Source organism: Diabrotica virgifera, chromosome 1, assembly GCF_917563875.1.
Source record: "Diabrotica virgifera virgifera chromosome 1, PGI_DIABVI_V3a".
NCBI lineage: Eukaryota > Metazoa > Arthropoda > Insecta > Coleoptera > Chrysomelidae > Diabrotica > Diabrotica virgifera.
In genome coordinates, this window is record NC_065443.1 from 102,793,221 (window position 1) to 102,808,244 (window position 15,024).

General features: G+C 33.7%; 1 protein-coding gene across 1 annotated transcript in view; it reads left to right on the forward strand.

Moving 5' to 3' along the window:
• The window catches only part of LOC126889608 (senecionine N-oxygenase), a 46,935-nt gene that overhangs the window by 19,044 nt on the left and 12,867 nt on the right, over positions 1-15,024 (forward strand). The window contains exons 3-4 of the mRNA XM_050658083.1: positions 2,922-3,060; positions 12,042-12,341. Of these exons, the coding sequence (XP_050514040.1) occupies positions 2,922-3,060; positions 12,042-12,341 (439 nt within the window). The remainder of the gene's footprint in view (positions 1-2,921; positions 3,061-12,041; positions 12,342-15,024) is intronic.

Consider the following 15,024-nt stretch of genomic DNA (forward strand, 5'->3'; position numbering starts at 1 on the left):
AGAAGTACTATAGACAACATCTTTACTTTAAGAGAAATGCAAGCTGAGAGCTATGAATATAATAAACCAACAATGGCACTCTTCACAGATTTTAAGCAAGCTTTTGATAGAATAAAAAGAAAAGAAATATATAAAGCGTTAAAAAATCTAGAAGTTTCACCAAAAATAATAAGAATGATAAAGCTTACACTTACGAAAACAGAAAATAGAGTACAAGTAAATAACAAACTAACAGAAAATTTTGAAGTGAAAGAAGGAGTACGACAGGGGGATCCGTTGTCATCACTGCTATTTAATGTAGTATTGGAAATGATAATAAAAAAGAGGCTAATATTAACAGAGCAGGACACATATATCATAAAAAACATCAATGTTTGGCATTCGCGGATGATGTAGTAATTCTATCCAGAAGCAAGGAACAATTAAAAGAGGTAGTAGAACGACTAGAAAAGGCAGCTCGAGAAAAAGGACTTAATATAAATGAAACAAAAACTAAATACATGGAATGGACCGACAAAAATTTTGAACAAGGGCAATATTTAATGATAACAACGAATGAAGGAAAAATGTTTAAATTTGAAAAGGTAAAGAGATTTGAATATTTAGGGACCTTATTTTCTAGTAAACCAAATATCCGGGAAGAAATACACAAAAGACTAATGTCAGGGAATCGTTGCATGTATGCACTCAATAGAAGACTCAGAAGCAAAAATATATCCAAAGCAGCTAAATTAAGAACGTATAAAACTGTGATACGACCAATAGTTATGTATGCCTCAGAAACCTGGACTATGACAAAAACCGAGCAATCAATGTTACAAGTATGGGAAAGAAAAATACTTAGAAGGATATTTGGGGGAAAAATAATCAACGATCAGTGGACACGAAGAACAAACAAGGAGTTAGAAGAATTGTATAAGGAGCCTAATATAATTGCAGTTGTAAGATCACAAAGACTTAGATGGTTAGGACATGTCCAAAGAATGGCCCAAGTTAGAATGCCTAAAATCATGTTAAGCGCTACAATAGGTGGTAAAAAGAGAAAAGGAAGACCTAGGACCAGATGGAGCCATGAAGTTAATGATGACCTGAGGTATCTCAATGCAACCAATTGGAAAGAAAAAGCGAAGAACAAGCAAGAATGGAGGAAGATTGTAAACCAAGCCATGAGCCTGCTTGGCTCGGAAGTGCTAATGTATATATATGCTACATTATGCATTTATGTTGGCGGTGGTTCCCACCCCCTTCTCGGAGATAGAAATTTTTGGTCAAAATATCATCAGGAGTCGTTAGAGAACCTAATAATTATTGTAAGCAAAAATGTATAAACGTTTTTTAAAAATGTAAAGACTGAAATACTTTTTGTACACACTTATGACTACTGAGAGACACGGAGAAGCGTACTTTTGAAGTGTGTAAAATATATAAATCCTAGCTGAGCGCTTTCGGCTTATAAAGCCATCTTTAGGGCTATGCTACAATAAAAAGGTCTCTAATGAACTATTGATTTTGAAATTCAAAAGGTTTAACTTACGTCAAAAATTTCAGAATACCACTATGAAGAGAGAGGGATTCCATGTAAGATATAAAAAACTTCTACTTCTTATGCAGTTTTTAATGGAAGAAAAAAAGGAGCCAGACAAGGTTTTTTCTACCATTAAAAACTGAATAAGAAGTAAAAGTTTTTTATATCATATATGGGATCTCTCTCTCTTCATAGTGGTATTTTGAAGTTTTTAACGTAAGTTTAACCTTTTGAACTCGTAAGATCAATCATTCATTAGAGACTTTTTTTATTGTAGCATAGCTCTGAAGATGGCTTTAAAAGCCGAAAGCGCTCAACTAGGATTTATATATTTTACACACTTCAAAAGTACGCTTCTCCCTGTATTTCAATTTTTTAAAAAGTCGACTTAAAAACTTTTTGAGTTTTGAAAATTTACCATTTTTTATTTACGTGCTAATAAACTACATAGGATTTTTAAACATTACCAAATCTTTGTCGACAAATGTATATAGAATGTGCCTTTATTTGATAAATGACTCAGGGCCGGTTGTTCGAACGCTAGTCAAAAATGGAATCAACTGATCATTGTCAAATATGTAATTACTGTCAATGTCAACTTTGATTGGGTTGCTGAAAACATAATTGATTACAATTATGAGATTAATTAATTATTTTCAATGAGAAATAAGCCACAATTTTACCAAAAAAATGATTTTATTAACGTTTCGAAGCCCAAATCGGGTTTCGTTGTCAAAATACAAAATACTTTGTATTTTGAAATACAAAGTACTTTGTATTTTGACAACGTAACCCCATTTGGGCTTCGAAACGTTAATAAAATAATTTTTTTGGTAAAATTGTGGCTTATTTTCCATTGAAAATAGTTGATTATAAAAATGCCACAAGGAAATAGCTTCAGAAAAACAATGAGATTAATTGATTAGTTAAACAATTATGTTAATAATTGTTAATGTTAATTAATAATTAATAATTAATATTTAATAATTAATAATTAATAATTAATAATTAATAATTAATAATTAATAATTAATAATTAATAATTAATAATTAATAATTAATAATTAATAATTAATAATTAATAATTAATAATTAATAATTAATAATTAATAATTAATAATTAATAATTAATAATTAATAATTAATAATTAATAATTAATAATTAATAATTAATAATTAATAATTAATAATTAATAATTAATAAGTGATTACAATCAAAACTGATTGGCGTACGAACGACGGATTTTGTTATTTGATGGTTGTTAAGGGGACTTGATTATAATCAACTTCTTGATTAGCGTTCGAACAACCGGCCCTAGAGCTATAATAATGACGCAACCACAACATATATTGTATTTCTTGTTTTAAAACTCAAAAAATATAAACTATTTTTTAGGACAAACCTCCCAAAAGAAGTAATGGGTTTCCCCGATTTTCCAGTGGCATCTGATAAAAAGTCATATCTAACGCAAAACGAGGTTCTTGAATTATTAAATCAATATGTCGATCATTTTCAATTAAGGAATCTAATTAAGGTAAGTAACAAAATTGGAAAATCAAGTTTTCTAAACAAATTCAGGCACATCTCCTAGGGTTTTGTGTAAAGTCGATACAAAATCAGTGCACAATTTTGTACAAGACAGGACTTGGCAGACTTCAGTTGACCAAGACGGTTGTTTGAGATTTCGGGTAGGGTCTCGTAATGTTCCCAGAAAGTATCCGCTAACACCGGCTATAAGCCTTTATAATTTTACAATTTAAGAATATAAATTGAATTCGACACATAACCACTCTTTGGTTTTGGGGCTATTTTGCAAGTACCTAAATGTCACTGATAATGGACTGATAAGTTCGAAAACATTCGTTCTGAACAAATTTTATAATTTAAATATTTTTAATTAAATTATATCTACTACTCAGGAGTTTTTTACTTCGATGTTAGAGTTTTTTGGGACTCTTTTCCTTGAGTAGTATGGATATTTGATACAAAATCAGTGGGTCCTGGGCACAAAGTGCCTCAAAGACCATCGCCGACGCGACGTTATATTCGTGTTCAGAGGGCCCAAAAACTCCACGTAATCCACATTTCCACGAAACTCGAGGAGCCTAGACCCGTCCAGGTGCACCAGGTTCCTCGGAGAATATTGCCGTCATGATATTCATGATTATGCATTTATATTATACAGAGTGAGTTTTATGTATGAAAACACTCAATTATCTTGAAAACGGCTGGGAAGATTTTTATAGATTTTGGTAGGTAGGGGTTTTCTAATGCGGTCGATATCCTAGTGCTAATTACATTGTGGTCATATTTTTCGTTTTTCTGGAAATCTAATGAACTTTCTTATTTCAAATGGAACACCCTGTATGTTTTTTGCGTTTTGGAGTACTTAGGAAATACTGATTATTTTTCATGTTATATTCTCTATACCTAAATGCCATAATTTGGGAGTTATTGCTACATTTATTAAAAAAAAAATTTAAACAAATTATAAAAATCAATTTTTTTGGCTCAGGTAAACACTATTTTAGGTTGTTTGGATCATTGGGAACAAAACAGATCTTTTATAATTTTTCTCTAAAATTAATCGTTTCCGAGTTATAAACAATTTAAAACTGAAAAAAATCGAATAATGATTTTCATGTTTAAGAATACAAGTAAAAAATATAATTTTTGAAATTACAAAGTACCTAAATTCAAGTCCAACTCTTCTTCTAATAGCTTGCCATAAGATTTTTTGCCTCGTCTTATTCTATAACATTGCTTTTTAATTTTTAATGAAGTGCATATGAGAAGACGGGCGATCGCGCTGCATTAATAACTAAAAAACAATGTTTAAAATGAAACAATCTCAAATTACTTATCGGGAACTGATAAAATAAGGCTTGTGCTTGTATTTGGGTACTTCGCTGTTTTAAAAATAACATTGTCAATTTGTGTTCTTGAACCTTGAAAATCGTCATTATTCGATTTTTTTTTCAGTTATAAATTGTTTATAACTCGGAAACGATTAAGTTTAGAGAAAAATTACAAAAGATATTTTTTGTTCCCAATGATCCAAACAACCTAAAATAGTGTTTACCCGGGCCAAAAAAATTGATTTTTATTATTTGTTTAAAATTTTTTTTTTTAATAAATGTAGCAATAGCTCCGAAATTGTGGCATTCAGGTATAGGGAATATAACATGAAAAATAATCAGTATTTCTTAAGGACTTCAAAACGCAAAAAATATACATGGTGTTCCATTTGAAATACGAAAGTTCATTAGATTTCTAGAAAAACAGAAAATATGACAACAATGTAATTAGCACTATAATATCGGTCGCATTAGAAAACTCCTGCTTACCAAAATCTATAAAAATCGTGCAAGCCGTTTTCGAGATAATTGAGTGTTTCCATACATAAAACTCACTCTGTATATTTGTAGCTCAACAGGACTTAAAGACCCATGGCTTGGAATTTCTACACGGTTTTCCTCAATTTTCTCCTGTCCATGGCCGCAGTTATCCAATTTGTTATTCCGATTGTTTCCAGGTCTTCCTTACACGCTTCTAGCCACTTTTTTCTTGGTCGTTCTCTTCTCCTCCTTTCTTCCCCTCTCATCAGCGAATCCTTTGCCCACCTTCTATCAGATATTCTCGCAAGATGGCCTAACGAACTAAGTCTCTTTGTTCTGACGATCGGGCTTATTTCTGGTTTCCTGTACAGCTCTCTGATCTCTGCATTTGTTCGTCTCCTCCAAACGTCATCATCGTTTTTTACTCCCCCGAATATCTTCCTTAGGACACTCCGCTCCTAGATATTAAGCATATTTTTTTTGATTTTTGTTAATGACCTATATTGAGCTTCCGCAAAGGATTGTGGGCTAGATCACTATTCGGTATAGTCTCAATTTTGCCTCTCTGGAAATATTTTTTGCTCTTAGTAGTTTTTGTAGGGCTTCGACAATCTTACTTTCTGTCGAAATTATCTTCTCTATTTCTTGGCTTTCTTCCCATTTACTTGTTAGAGTTATTCCTAGATACTTAAACTCCGTCACCTTTTTGAAGCAATACTCTTTAATCTTATTTTCTGTGGTAGTCTTCAGTGGTGTTTTTTTAGATGTGGTCTGTCCCATTTCCATATACTTTGTTTTTTGTTCATTAATGGCCAGTCCATACTGCTTAGCCTTTACTTCAGAGTTTGAAAATCCTCAGAAGTTCCCTTTCAGTTCTTGCCATTACCACTACATCGTTCGCAAATGCCAGAACCTCGTTTCGGTCGTAAAAGATCATACCTTTCGTTCATATTCCACTCTCTCCTAATATTGTCTCCAACAAGAAATTGATGAGTACTTCAAACAGCGGATCTCTCTGCTTTAATCAATTTTAACTTCCAAATTTTCCTGTTAGGTTTCTTTCTATCCTTACTCTATTATCGGTCTTCATTAAGGTCGCCTTTACTAGTCTGATCATTTTTTCCAAAATCCCAAGTAGGTACTCTTAGGGCCTGGTACAGACGCCTTCTTATCACAGAATCGTAAGCTTGTTTAAAATCTATAAAGAGGAGGTTTAGCTTTAACTAATGCTCGTACGTACTGCTCTGAGTCATTTTCAATACGAATATTTGATCCATGGTGGATCTGCCCTTTTTGAATCCTACCTGGAATTCATCAACTTTCTCGTTTAAGTGCCTTTCCAGTCTGTTTCTTACTACTTTGGCGAGTACGTTATATGTTACGTCTAGGAGAGTGATGTCTCTGTAGTTTTCGCATACTGCCCTGTCTCCTTTCTTATGAATGGGACATACTATTACCTCTCTCCATACTTCCGGCATTTCCTCAGCTCCCAGATTTCGTCAGCAGATTACATATTCGAATTATAAGTGCTTCTCCGCATGCTTGATTAATTCGGCAGTAATACCATTGCTACCTGCAGTTTTATTGTTATTCATGCTATGCATGATTTCTCTTATTTCTTCCACGGTTGGAGACTCCGTTGTTTCCGCCGGGTAATTAACTTCCTCTATCATTTCCACTTGCCCCTTATCATTTTCATCCGGTTCTTCATTAAGTAGCTCTAAAATGCTCCTGCAATCTATCTAGCTTCCCTGCTTATCTCCTATTAGGTACCCTTCTTTACTCTTGTAGTAATTCTATTTTCTTGCACATTGGTCACTGCTTCTTTTCGCCTCCTGGTAGAAGTTCCTTACATTTTTATTAATATAATGCTCTTCAATCTCTTGAAGCGTTTTATCCATATACTCCCTTCCTATTGCAATCATTATATTTATTATTAGCGACCCCAAAAACCCCTCATTAACCAGTCTGCACTGGTCTTATATCGAATTTCCATAAAACTCCATACGAGGCTCCTGGGCTCAGAGACTGTCGACGTCATGATATTCTAATTTAGCGAGCCCAAAAATCCTCGAGTAGTAATATTGAAGCAGGTCTTTTGTAGTTCGGCTGATACTTATTCTATCATTTGGTGATTTATATCTTGAAAAGTGCGTATAGTCCAATATAGAAAATTTAGACCGAATATAACAAAATTCAGTTTGGCAACATTGTGTGAATGTTGATATTAACATATCCCTTCTAAGATAAACAGAACTGTAATTTAGTCCAGACAAATTAATATATTTTTTCACAACAAAAATGAGATATTTTAACCAAAGAATGCTTCAAATATGATGTGCAAAATAATTTTGAATCTTTAGATTGAATAATGTAGTTCCGCTAATGAACTTTCTTTTTGTCCTTAAAAATAGAAAAAACGTTAAATTTATCTTGCATAATCATTATCGCCCAGCTATCGTCTAATTATTTTAACTGTACTAATATCCGTAGACTAATTCAGAATAATTAATGGGATGTTAAAACATCTTATCTTTAGCGGCTTCTGGAATGTCTTAAACATATCGAATGTCATTGATACAATGAGTATTCCCACCGATTTGCGTTTCGACTATAACTAAAATACGAATCGGCATGTCAGGGCATATTTTCTAACACTCCAACATTTATTAGTAATCAAGTTCATTACTTTTTCTACAACCACTATTCAAAGTGCACTTTTCTGCACGGTTTTATGTTAGCAAACTTGATATTTTCTCACAGTATAAGATATTTGACATTAGTGTGCAGAAAAGTGACGTTTCTGTGCCGCAAAGTGACGTTTCTGTGCCGCAAAGTTCTTTTCTGCACAGTTGACTACTTCATTCTGAGTAACGTTATATTCTGTTTACATCCGTGGTTAAACTTTAGACAAATATATAACCTATAAGACAATTGCTATATTTAACTATAGCATAGAAACTAAATTATGGATGTTACAACTGTTTTATTTTACAATTTTATTCTTATTAAACATTTTATAAATATCAAATAACCAATAAGGATTTAGCAACCTGTGCAAGAGACGTCGAATGAAGTAGGTTTTGTGTAAATCCGTGACTGCATAAATATAATGTCAATAATGTGTAATAATTCTTTAAATTTAAACAAATTAAGGCAGTGCATTAATTTTTTAACTGATTTCTGTGCAATTTATTTAGGTATAAGGAATTTAAATTGATTAGTAGGTATTAATTAAATACAGTTTAAAATTTATCACATAGGTACCTATTATAATTAATCGTCGTTTGGAAATTGTGATTTTTATTTTTAGGAAAAACTGTGCTTGTAGAAAAAATATAGTGTGAAACACGTGCAGAAAGGTAATTTCTCACTCGTTTGAATTGCGGCACTCGCTTGCGCTCGTACCGCAACTTTTCAAACTCGTGAGAAATTAGTACCTTTCTGCACTTGTAGCACAATATACTATTGTATATACGGTATGCGACAAAATAAACAGTACATACGTTTTTTTATGTTTATTAGGCAATCTGTTATAACATATAACAATAGGCACATTTTATCTGAAAAATAATGACATGAAGAGACTGTGACCAGCGCCACACATCTCTATAGAGATAATATTAAATTACTGTATAACATATATTAACTTAGCTACTGTAACTGTAACAATATTAATGTCTGTGCGGTAAATCTAATGGTGTCTGTCTCTTTAACCGTTTTGTTTCCTGACTGTTGTCTAACAAATTAATTGCAAGCACATTCGCGTGGCTTTCAAGACGTACGATGTATTTTGCACTTAACTCCACTATCACTTCACTGACGGTTTTCGTTTCCAGATCATTGTAAATATCCCTGTTAGTAACAAACCACGGAGCATCGATTTATTGAACGTAACACCTTGGACTGGAATCTCTCAATTATGGATACATTCGACTTGGATGCCTTTCCCCAGAGCTGCAGACCATATGCCCAGACTGATTTGAATATTGTGTTGTAGACTAGCAGTTTATTTCTTGTCGTGAGCTTAGACTTACGCCCTAGAAGCCAATAATGCTTACTAAATTATATGCCCAGTTGTTTCCGTTTGTTCCATATATGGGTTCTCCAGGTTAATCCCCTGTTCAAGTGCATGCCCAGATATTTTACAGAGGTAACTGAGGGAATTACCTTATTATTTATTGTTACTGTAGGTGATTCACTGTGACATTTTGTAAAAACAATATGGTTTGAGTTTTGTTCATTCAATTTAATTCTCCAATTTAATTATTTGATTTAATACTCTCTGGAGTTTGGCAGCAGCTTCGACGAGATTTTTGTGCACTGCTAGGATTGCAGTATCGTCTGCAAAGGTGTTGGTCGTTGTATAACGATTTGTGGACAAGTCGGCTGTGTAAACCAGATACAGTTGTGGTCCCAGAACGCTTCCTTGCGATACCCCTGATCTGATGGGATATAGTTTTGTATAGGCTGACTCAAACTTCACTCGAAAGTATCTTTCTGATAAATACGACTTAAGGAGTTTATATAGTTTCTCTGGTAAGTTCTTTTTCAGTTTATACAACAGTCCTTGATGCCAAACTTTATCAAAAGCCTGGCTAACATCGAGGAATGCTGCTGAACAGTAACTTTTTTCTTCAAATGTTTTATTTATAACGTTGACCACTCTGTGAACTTGTTCGACGGTACAGTACATACGTATGCCTCAAATTTATATGTGTCATGCGCTGAAACGTACCGAGTGGTTTCCGAACGTCGCGCGTCGTTATAAAGTATGTGAATGTCGTGTTAATGATAGGTGCTTGAGAATGGTTCTCAGATTTGCAGAAAAATTTTATCGTGGAATACTATTTTCAGTCCATATATAGAAAAGATCGAGAAAACGGTCCAAGGTTAAAATCAACAATGGTTTCATGGATTCAGGACGGGGCAACCTGTTACACGGCCAAGGAGTCTCTTCGAATACTTGTAACGATATGATACCTCGGCAAGCGATGAGCTGCTATACCAGAGACGACCGAAGGAGTGTCCGTGTTTGCGCATTCCTTCTTCATAGCACCGCTGGGGGAAATCGAAGGAGTAGTGACATCGAGAACGTATTAAAGGCGAGCCAGGAGAATTAAGAAATCAATCGTGGCTAGCGTATTGAACTAGCCATGGCTCAACAGCTGCTGGTAGCGTATTGAACTAGCATTAGATGGCTTGGCAAAGATGCTCCGTATATTGAGGTGGAACTATGCCTAGGCAGACGCCACAGTAGTGACGTCGGTATTGCCGTGTTTTACTGAGTCTCTCGTCCTGAAAGACCTAACCGTTACATACTCTGCGAGATCATTTTGGGAGATCGCCACTCACCAGGCTTAATGCCACCTGATGCGTACATATGGGAAATGCTGAAGCAGGTAGACCAATCCACCGTCTGACATTACGGAATTGCGGACTAGATTAAAAGATTTTTTCGTGTCAGAGGGCATCTTTAACATCTGATTTGTCGGGAGCGTGACTGTGAATCATTGTTGTAAGGCTATATCATGTATACTTAATATATAAATAATCATAAACATTTCAATATTCATTTTATTTTGCCGCTTCTGTACTTTAAATCATCATCATCATTCTCTTTGCCTTATCCCTATGCGGGTTCGGCTTCCCTAATTGCATTTCTCCACACAATTCTATCTTGGGTCATATCAATGTTAATCCCCTTTACCAACATGTCCTGCCTTATCGTCTCCCCCAGGTCTTCTTTGGTCTTCCTCTCCTACTCCTTCCAGGAATCTGCACTTCAGCTATTCTTCGTATTGGGTGATTAACGTCTCGACGTTGAACATGACCAAACCATCTTAACCTATGCTCTCTTATTTTGGCATCAATTGGTGCCACACCTAGACTTGCCCTAATATACTCATTTCTAATTTTATCCTTCTTTGTCACTCCACTCATCCATCTAAGCATTCTCATTTCCGCCACATGCATTCGTTGTTCCTCTTTCTTTTTCACTGCCCAACATTCAGTTCCGTACATCATAGCTGGTCTTATGGCTGTTTTATAGAATTTTCCCTTCAGCTTCATTGGAATTTTTCTGTCACACAACACACCATTCGCTTCTTTCCACTTCATCCATCCAGCCCTAATTCTACTGCATGCATCTCCATCTATTTTTCCATTACTCTGTAATACCGATCCTAGGTACTTAAAACTATTGCTTTTCACAATCATTTCACCATCCAAAGATACCATTTTATTTGTAGTAGCTCCATCTTTAAATGAACATTCCAAATACTCTGTTTTTGTCCTACTAAGTTTTAAACCTTTTTCCTCCAGAGCTTGTCTCCACTGTTCCAGTTTTTGTTCTAAGTCTCTTTCACTATTACCTACTAACACGACATCATCAGCATACACTAAGCACCATGGAATGTTACCCTGTAGTTTCGCTGTTATCTGGTCCAAAACTAATGAGAATAAATACGGACTAAGCACAGAGCCTTGGTGCAATCCTACTTTCACATGAAATTTATCAGTCTCTCCCACACCTGTCCTAACACTAGTCGTTACTCTCTCATACATATCCCTCACAATCTTTACATATTCACCAGAGACTCCTTTCTTATTGATTGCCCACCACAGAATCTCTCGAGAAACTCTATCATATGCTTTCTGAAGATCAATGAATACCATATGAGCGTTTGTTTCTTTACTCCTGTATTTTTCCATCAACTGCCTTATAATGAAAATTGCATCTGTTGTTCATCTACCCTGCATAAAGCCAAATTGATTCTCGGATATTTCGGTCTCTTCACGTATCCGTCTATCAATTACTCTTTCCCATATTTTCATGGTGTGGCTAAGCAGTTTTATAGCCCTGTAGTTTGTACATTGTTGTATATCTCCTTTGTTTTTGTAAACAGGTACCAGTATACTGCTTCTCCATTCGTCTGGCATTTGTCCGACTTCCATAATTCTGTTAAACCTGCTAGCCACCTTGTTCCTGTCTCTCCCAATGCTCTCCATACTTCCCCAGGAATATCATCTGGTCCTACCGCTTTTCCTTTCTTTATTTTTTGAAGCGATTGAGTCACTTCCTCGTTGGTTATTTTGGTGACCTGGCATACTCTACTTTAAATACTTTGTAAAATTAACGTATAATATTAGTTAAAATTGTTCTACTTTTTTGTAGTTTAACTGTATGGTAACAGATGTACGTCCCGTTAAAGAAAACAAATGGCAACTTACCTATATTCACAAGCCTTCAAAGGAATACCATACCCTAATATACGATGCGATAATGGTATGTAACGGCCATTATAACCAACCTTTTTGGCCGAAATTCGAAGGACAAGAACACTTTTCTGGTACCATAGATCATAGTCATACCTTTAGATCTGCCCATAAATTTGAAGGGAAGAATGTTATTATTGTTGGCGCAGGACCATCCGGGCTGGATTTAACTTTACAAGTATCTAAATATGCTGAAAAGGTAAGATTTTATTAGTAAACGAAAAAACTGTTACAAAATGACACTTTATCTCCATCGTATATATTTTTATACTGGGTCAGTTGCTTCTTTGTACATGCCTTATCTCTCAATTTATACTAAGTATTTAAATCAAAAGATAACAACAAAATCAAACATGACAATTACATCAAAAAAGAAATATGAAAACAAACACGGAGAAAATAAAGATACTGGTTATGGGGAATGAGGATAAACAAGTAAATATAAAGATAAATAACAAGAAGCTAGAACAAGTAACGACATATAAATACCTGGATGTGAAAATAGAGAATAAAGGAAGATGAGAAGAAGAAGTCAACGAAGGGATAACGATGGCGTCCAGAATAGACCATAGCCTAAACAGTGCATTCATTGGAAAGAAAGAAGTAAGCAGCAAGACAAAGATGTTGGTATATAAAATGATCTTCAGGCGAATCCTTACCTATGATAGTGAGAGCTGGGTGCTACCACAATCATCTAAAAGTAGAATTAACTTAATGGACATGAAGTATCTAAGAAAAGGAAAAGAAATTACAAGACGCGATAGAATAAGAAACAGCATTGTAAGAGAAGAAATACAAGTCGAACCAATTACACAAATATATTAGATAGGAACAAGCTTAAATAGTTTGGAAACGGGGATGAAAAAATGTACGTTCAAAATAAGTCTGGAAATGGATAAACTGACTAATTCTAAGCAACTTCTGTTCTACAGCGTTTTTTTACTAAGTTGATAATTTTTGATTTATTTGCGAGTGAATATGTTCATTTTTCAACAAAAAATCTACGTTTTGGTTTTGGGAAACGGGTTTGTCGCAAATAACTCAAAAAGTAGATTTTAAAAAATTTAAAAAATGGTGTACCTATGTATGAAATCTCTATAAGGGTCAATTTCTCATATCGAGTTAACTCCAGTTTAACCTGAACTTCTAGTAAACGTCAGTTTAAAGTCAAAATCGTCTTTCTCAATTCGTACGTTCAACCGATGGCAGTTTAAACTTGAACGATGCTTGAACGGTGGAATTTGGCCGTTCAAAGATTTCAGAACTCAGTTCAGATGATTTCATGGACTACGCATGCGTTGTATTAACACGAAACGCTGTCATAATATAAATATATCCTATTTTATTATATTAAGCCTAACGATAAACGATAACATTATTTTTGTTTTTATAATATTTATTTATAATTATTAAAATGACTATTTGACTATAAATACTTAAATTTAAAATGAAAATGTATACCATTTTTATTCTTATACTTAGTCTTTCACTTAAATTTAACTTTATTCAAAAACAGCATAAAAAAGGTAGTTCAAAATGGTGACAGTTTTTTACCTTTTGCCATCTATTGGCATTTCTCGAAAGCTGTAGAACGAGCGCTGACATGAACGTGCAATGAGAAATGCATTCCCAACAAAACCATAGATCACCGGTGAACCTGATTCAACTGAACCATAGATTACCGCAGGTATGAGAAATCGACCCTAAGAAGAATCGGAGTTGTAGCTAATGAAAAATAGGTTCATATTTGTCAAATTTCAAATCGAATATTTCAATGTGAAATAACCAAACAATGAAGCACATTTTGGGGAAAACTCATTTCAACTTTTTAAAGTGTTTAAAAAAGCTTTATTTTTGTTTTTTTTAAGTTTCTAGCAACAAAAATAAGCAAGTTACGCTGAAAATGGGGTTGGTCCCTTTATTTGTTAAAAAAAAATCAAAAAAATCTCCCCCTAATTAGCATCTCAAATTACTTTACTTATGTATTATTTATATGATCTGTAACTTTCGTCGGTTCAAAGTGCTTACTTTTAAAAGGGCTATAGTTGAAAGGGCTTGAAAGAGTCACTAATCACGATAAACACGAGTGTATGCAAATTTTGAACAGTCATATCTTAACCAATTTTTGTTACAGAAAAACAGAAACTTCAAAATATTCAGAAATGCAAAACACATTACATTTTTTATACATTTTTTACTATTTGAAATTTTTGGTATAGCTAATAATTTTTAAGTTGTATTGAAAAAACACATTCTTTTTAAATTAAATAAAAAAAATTACTTTAAAACCAAATTTTTTCAAAAATAAGCACTTTGAACTGATGAAACTTACCGATCATTATAAATAAGACATAAGAAACCAACTTCTGAAGCCGTAATGATTCATTTCATTTGAAATGCTAATTAGGGAGTGTTTTCCCTATTTTTTTTTACTAAAGAAATGGGACCAACTTTATTTTGAGCGTAGCTTGCTCACTTTTGATGCTAGAAACTTTTTTAAAAAACAAAAATAAAGATTTTTTAAACAATTGTGTAAACTAAAAAAGTTGCAATCAGTTTTCCCCAAAAAGTGCTTTATTTTTTGGTTATTTCTCGTTGAAATATTCAATTTGGAATTTGACGAATATGAACCTATTTTCATTAGCTTCAACTCTACTTCTACTGAATCTAGACATCTTTTTTTTTTCACTTTTTTATAGGCTATATTTGTGCTAAGAATGTTTTTTTGATAAAATACTTTTTGAGTTATTTACGAAAAACCGTCCAAAAACGTGGTTTATTTGTTTAAAAATGAACATATTAACTCGCAAGTAACTCAAAAAGTATTGACTTGGTGAAAAAAACGCTAGAGAAAAAAGTTAAGTAGAATTATTATTCATTGT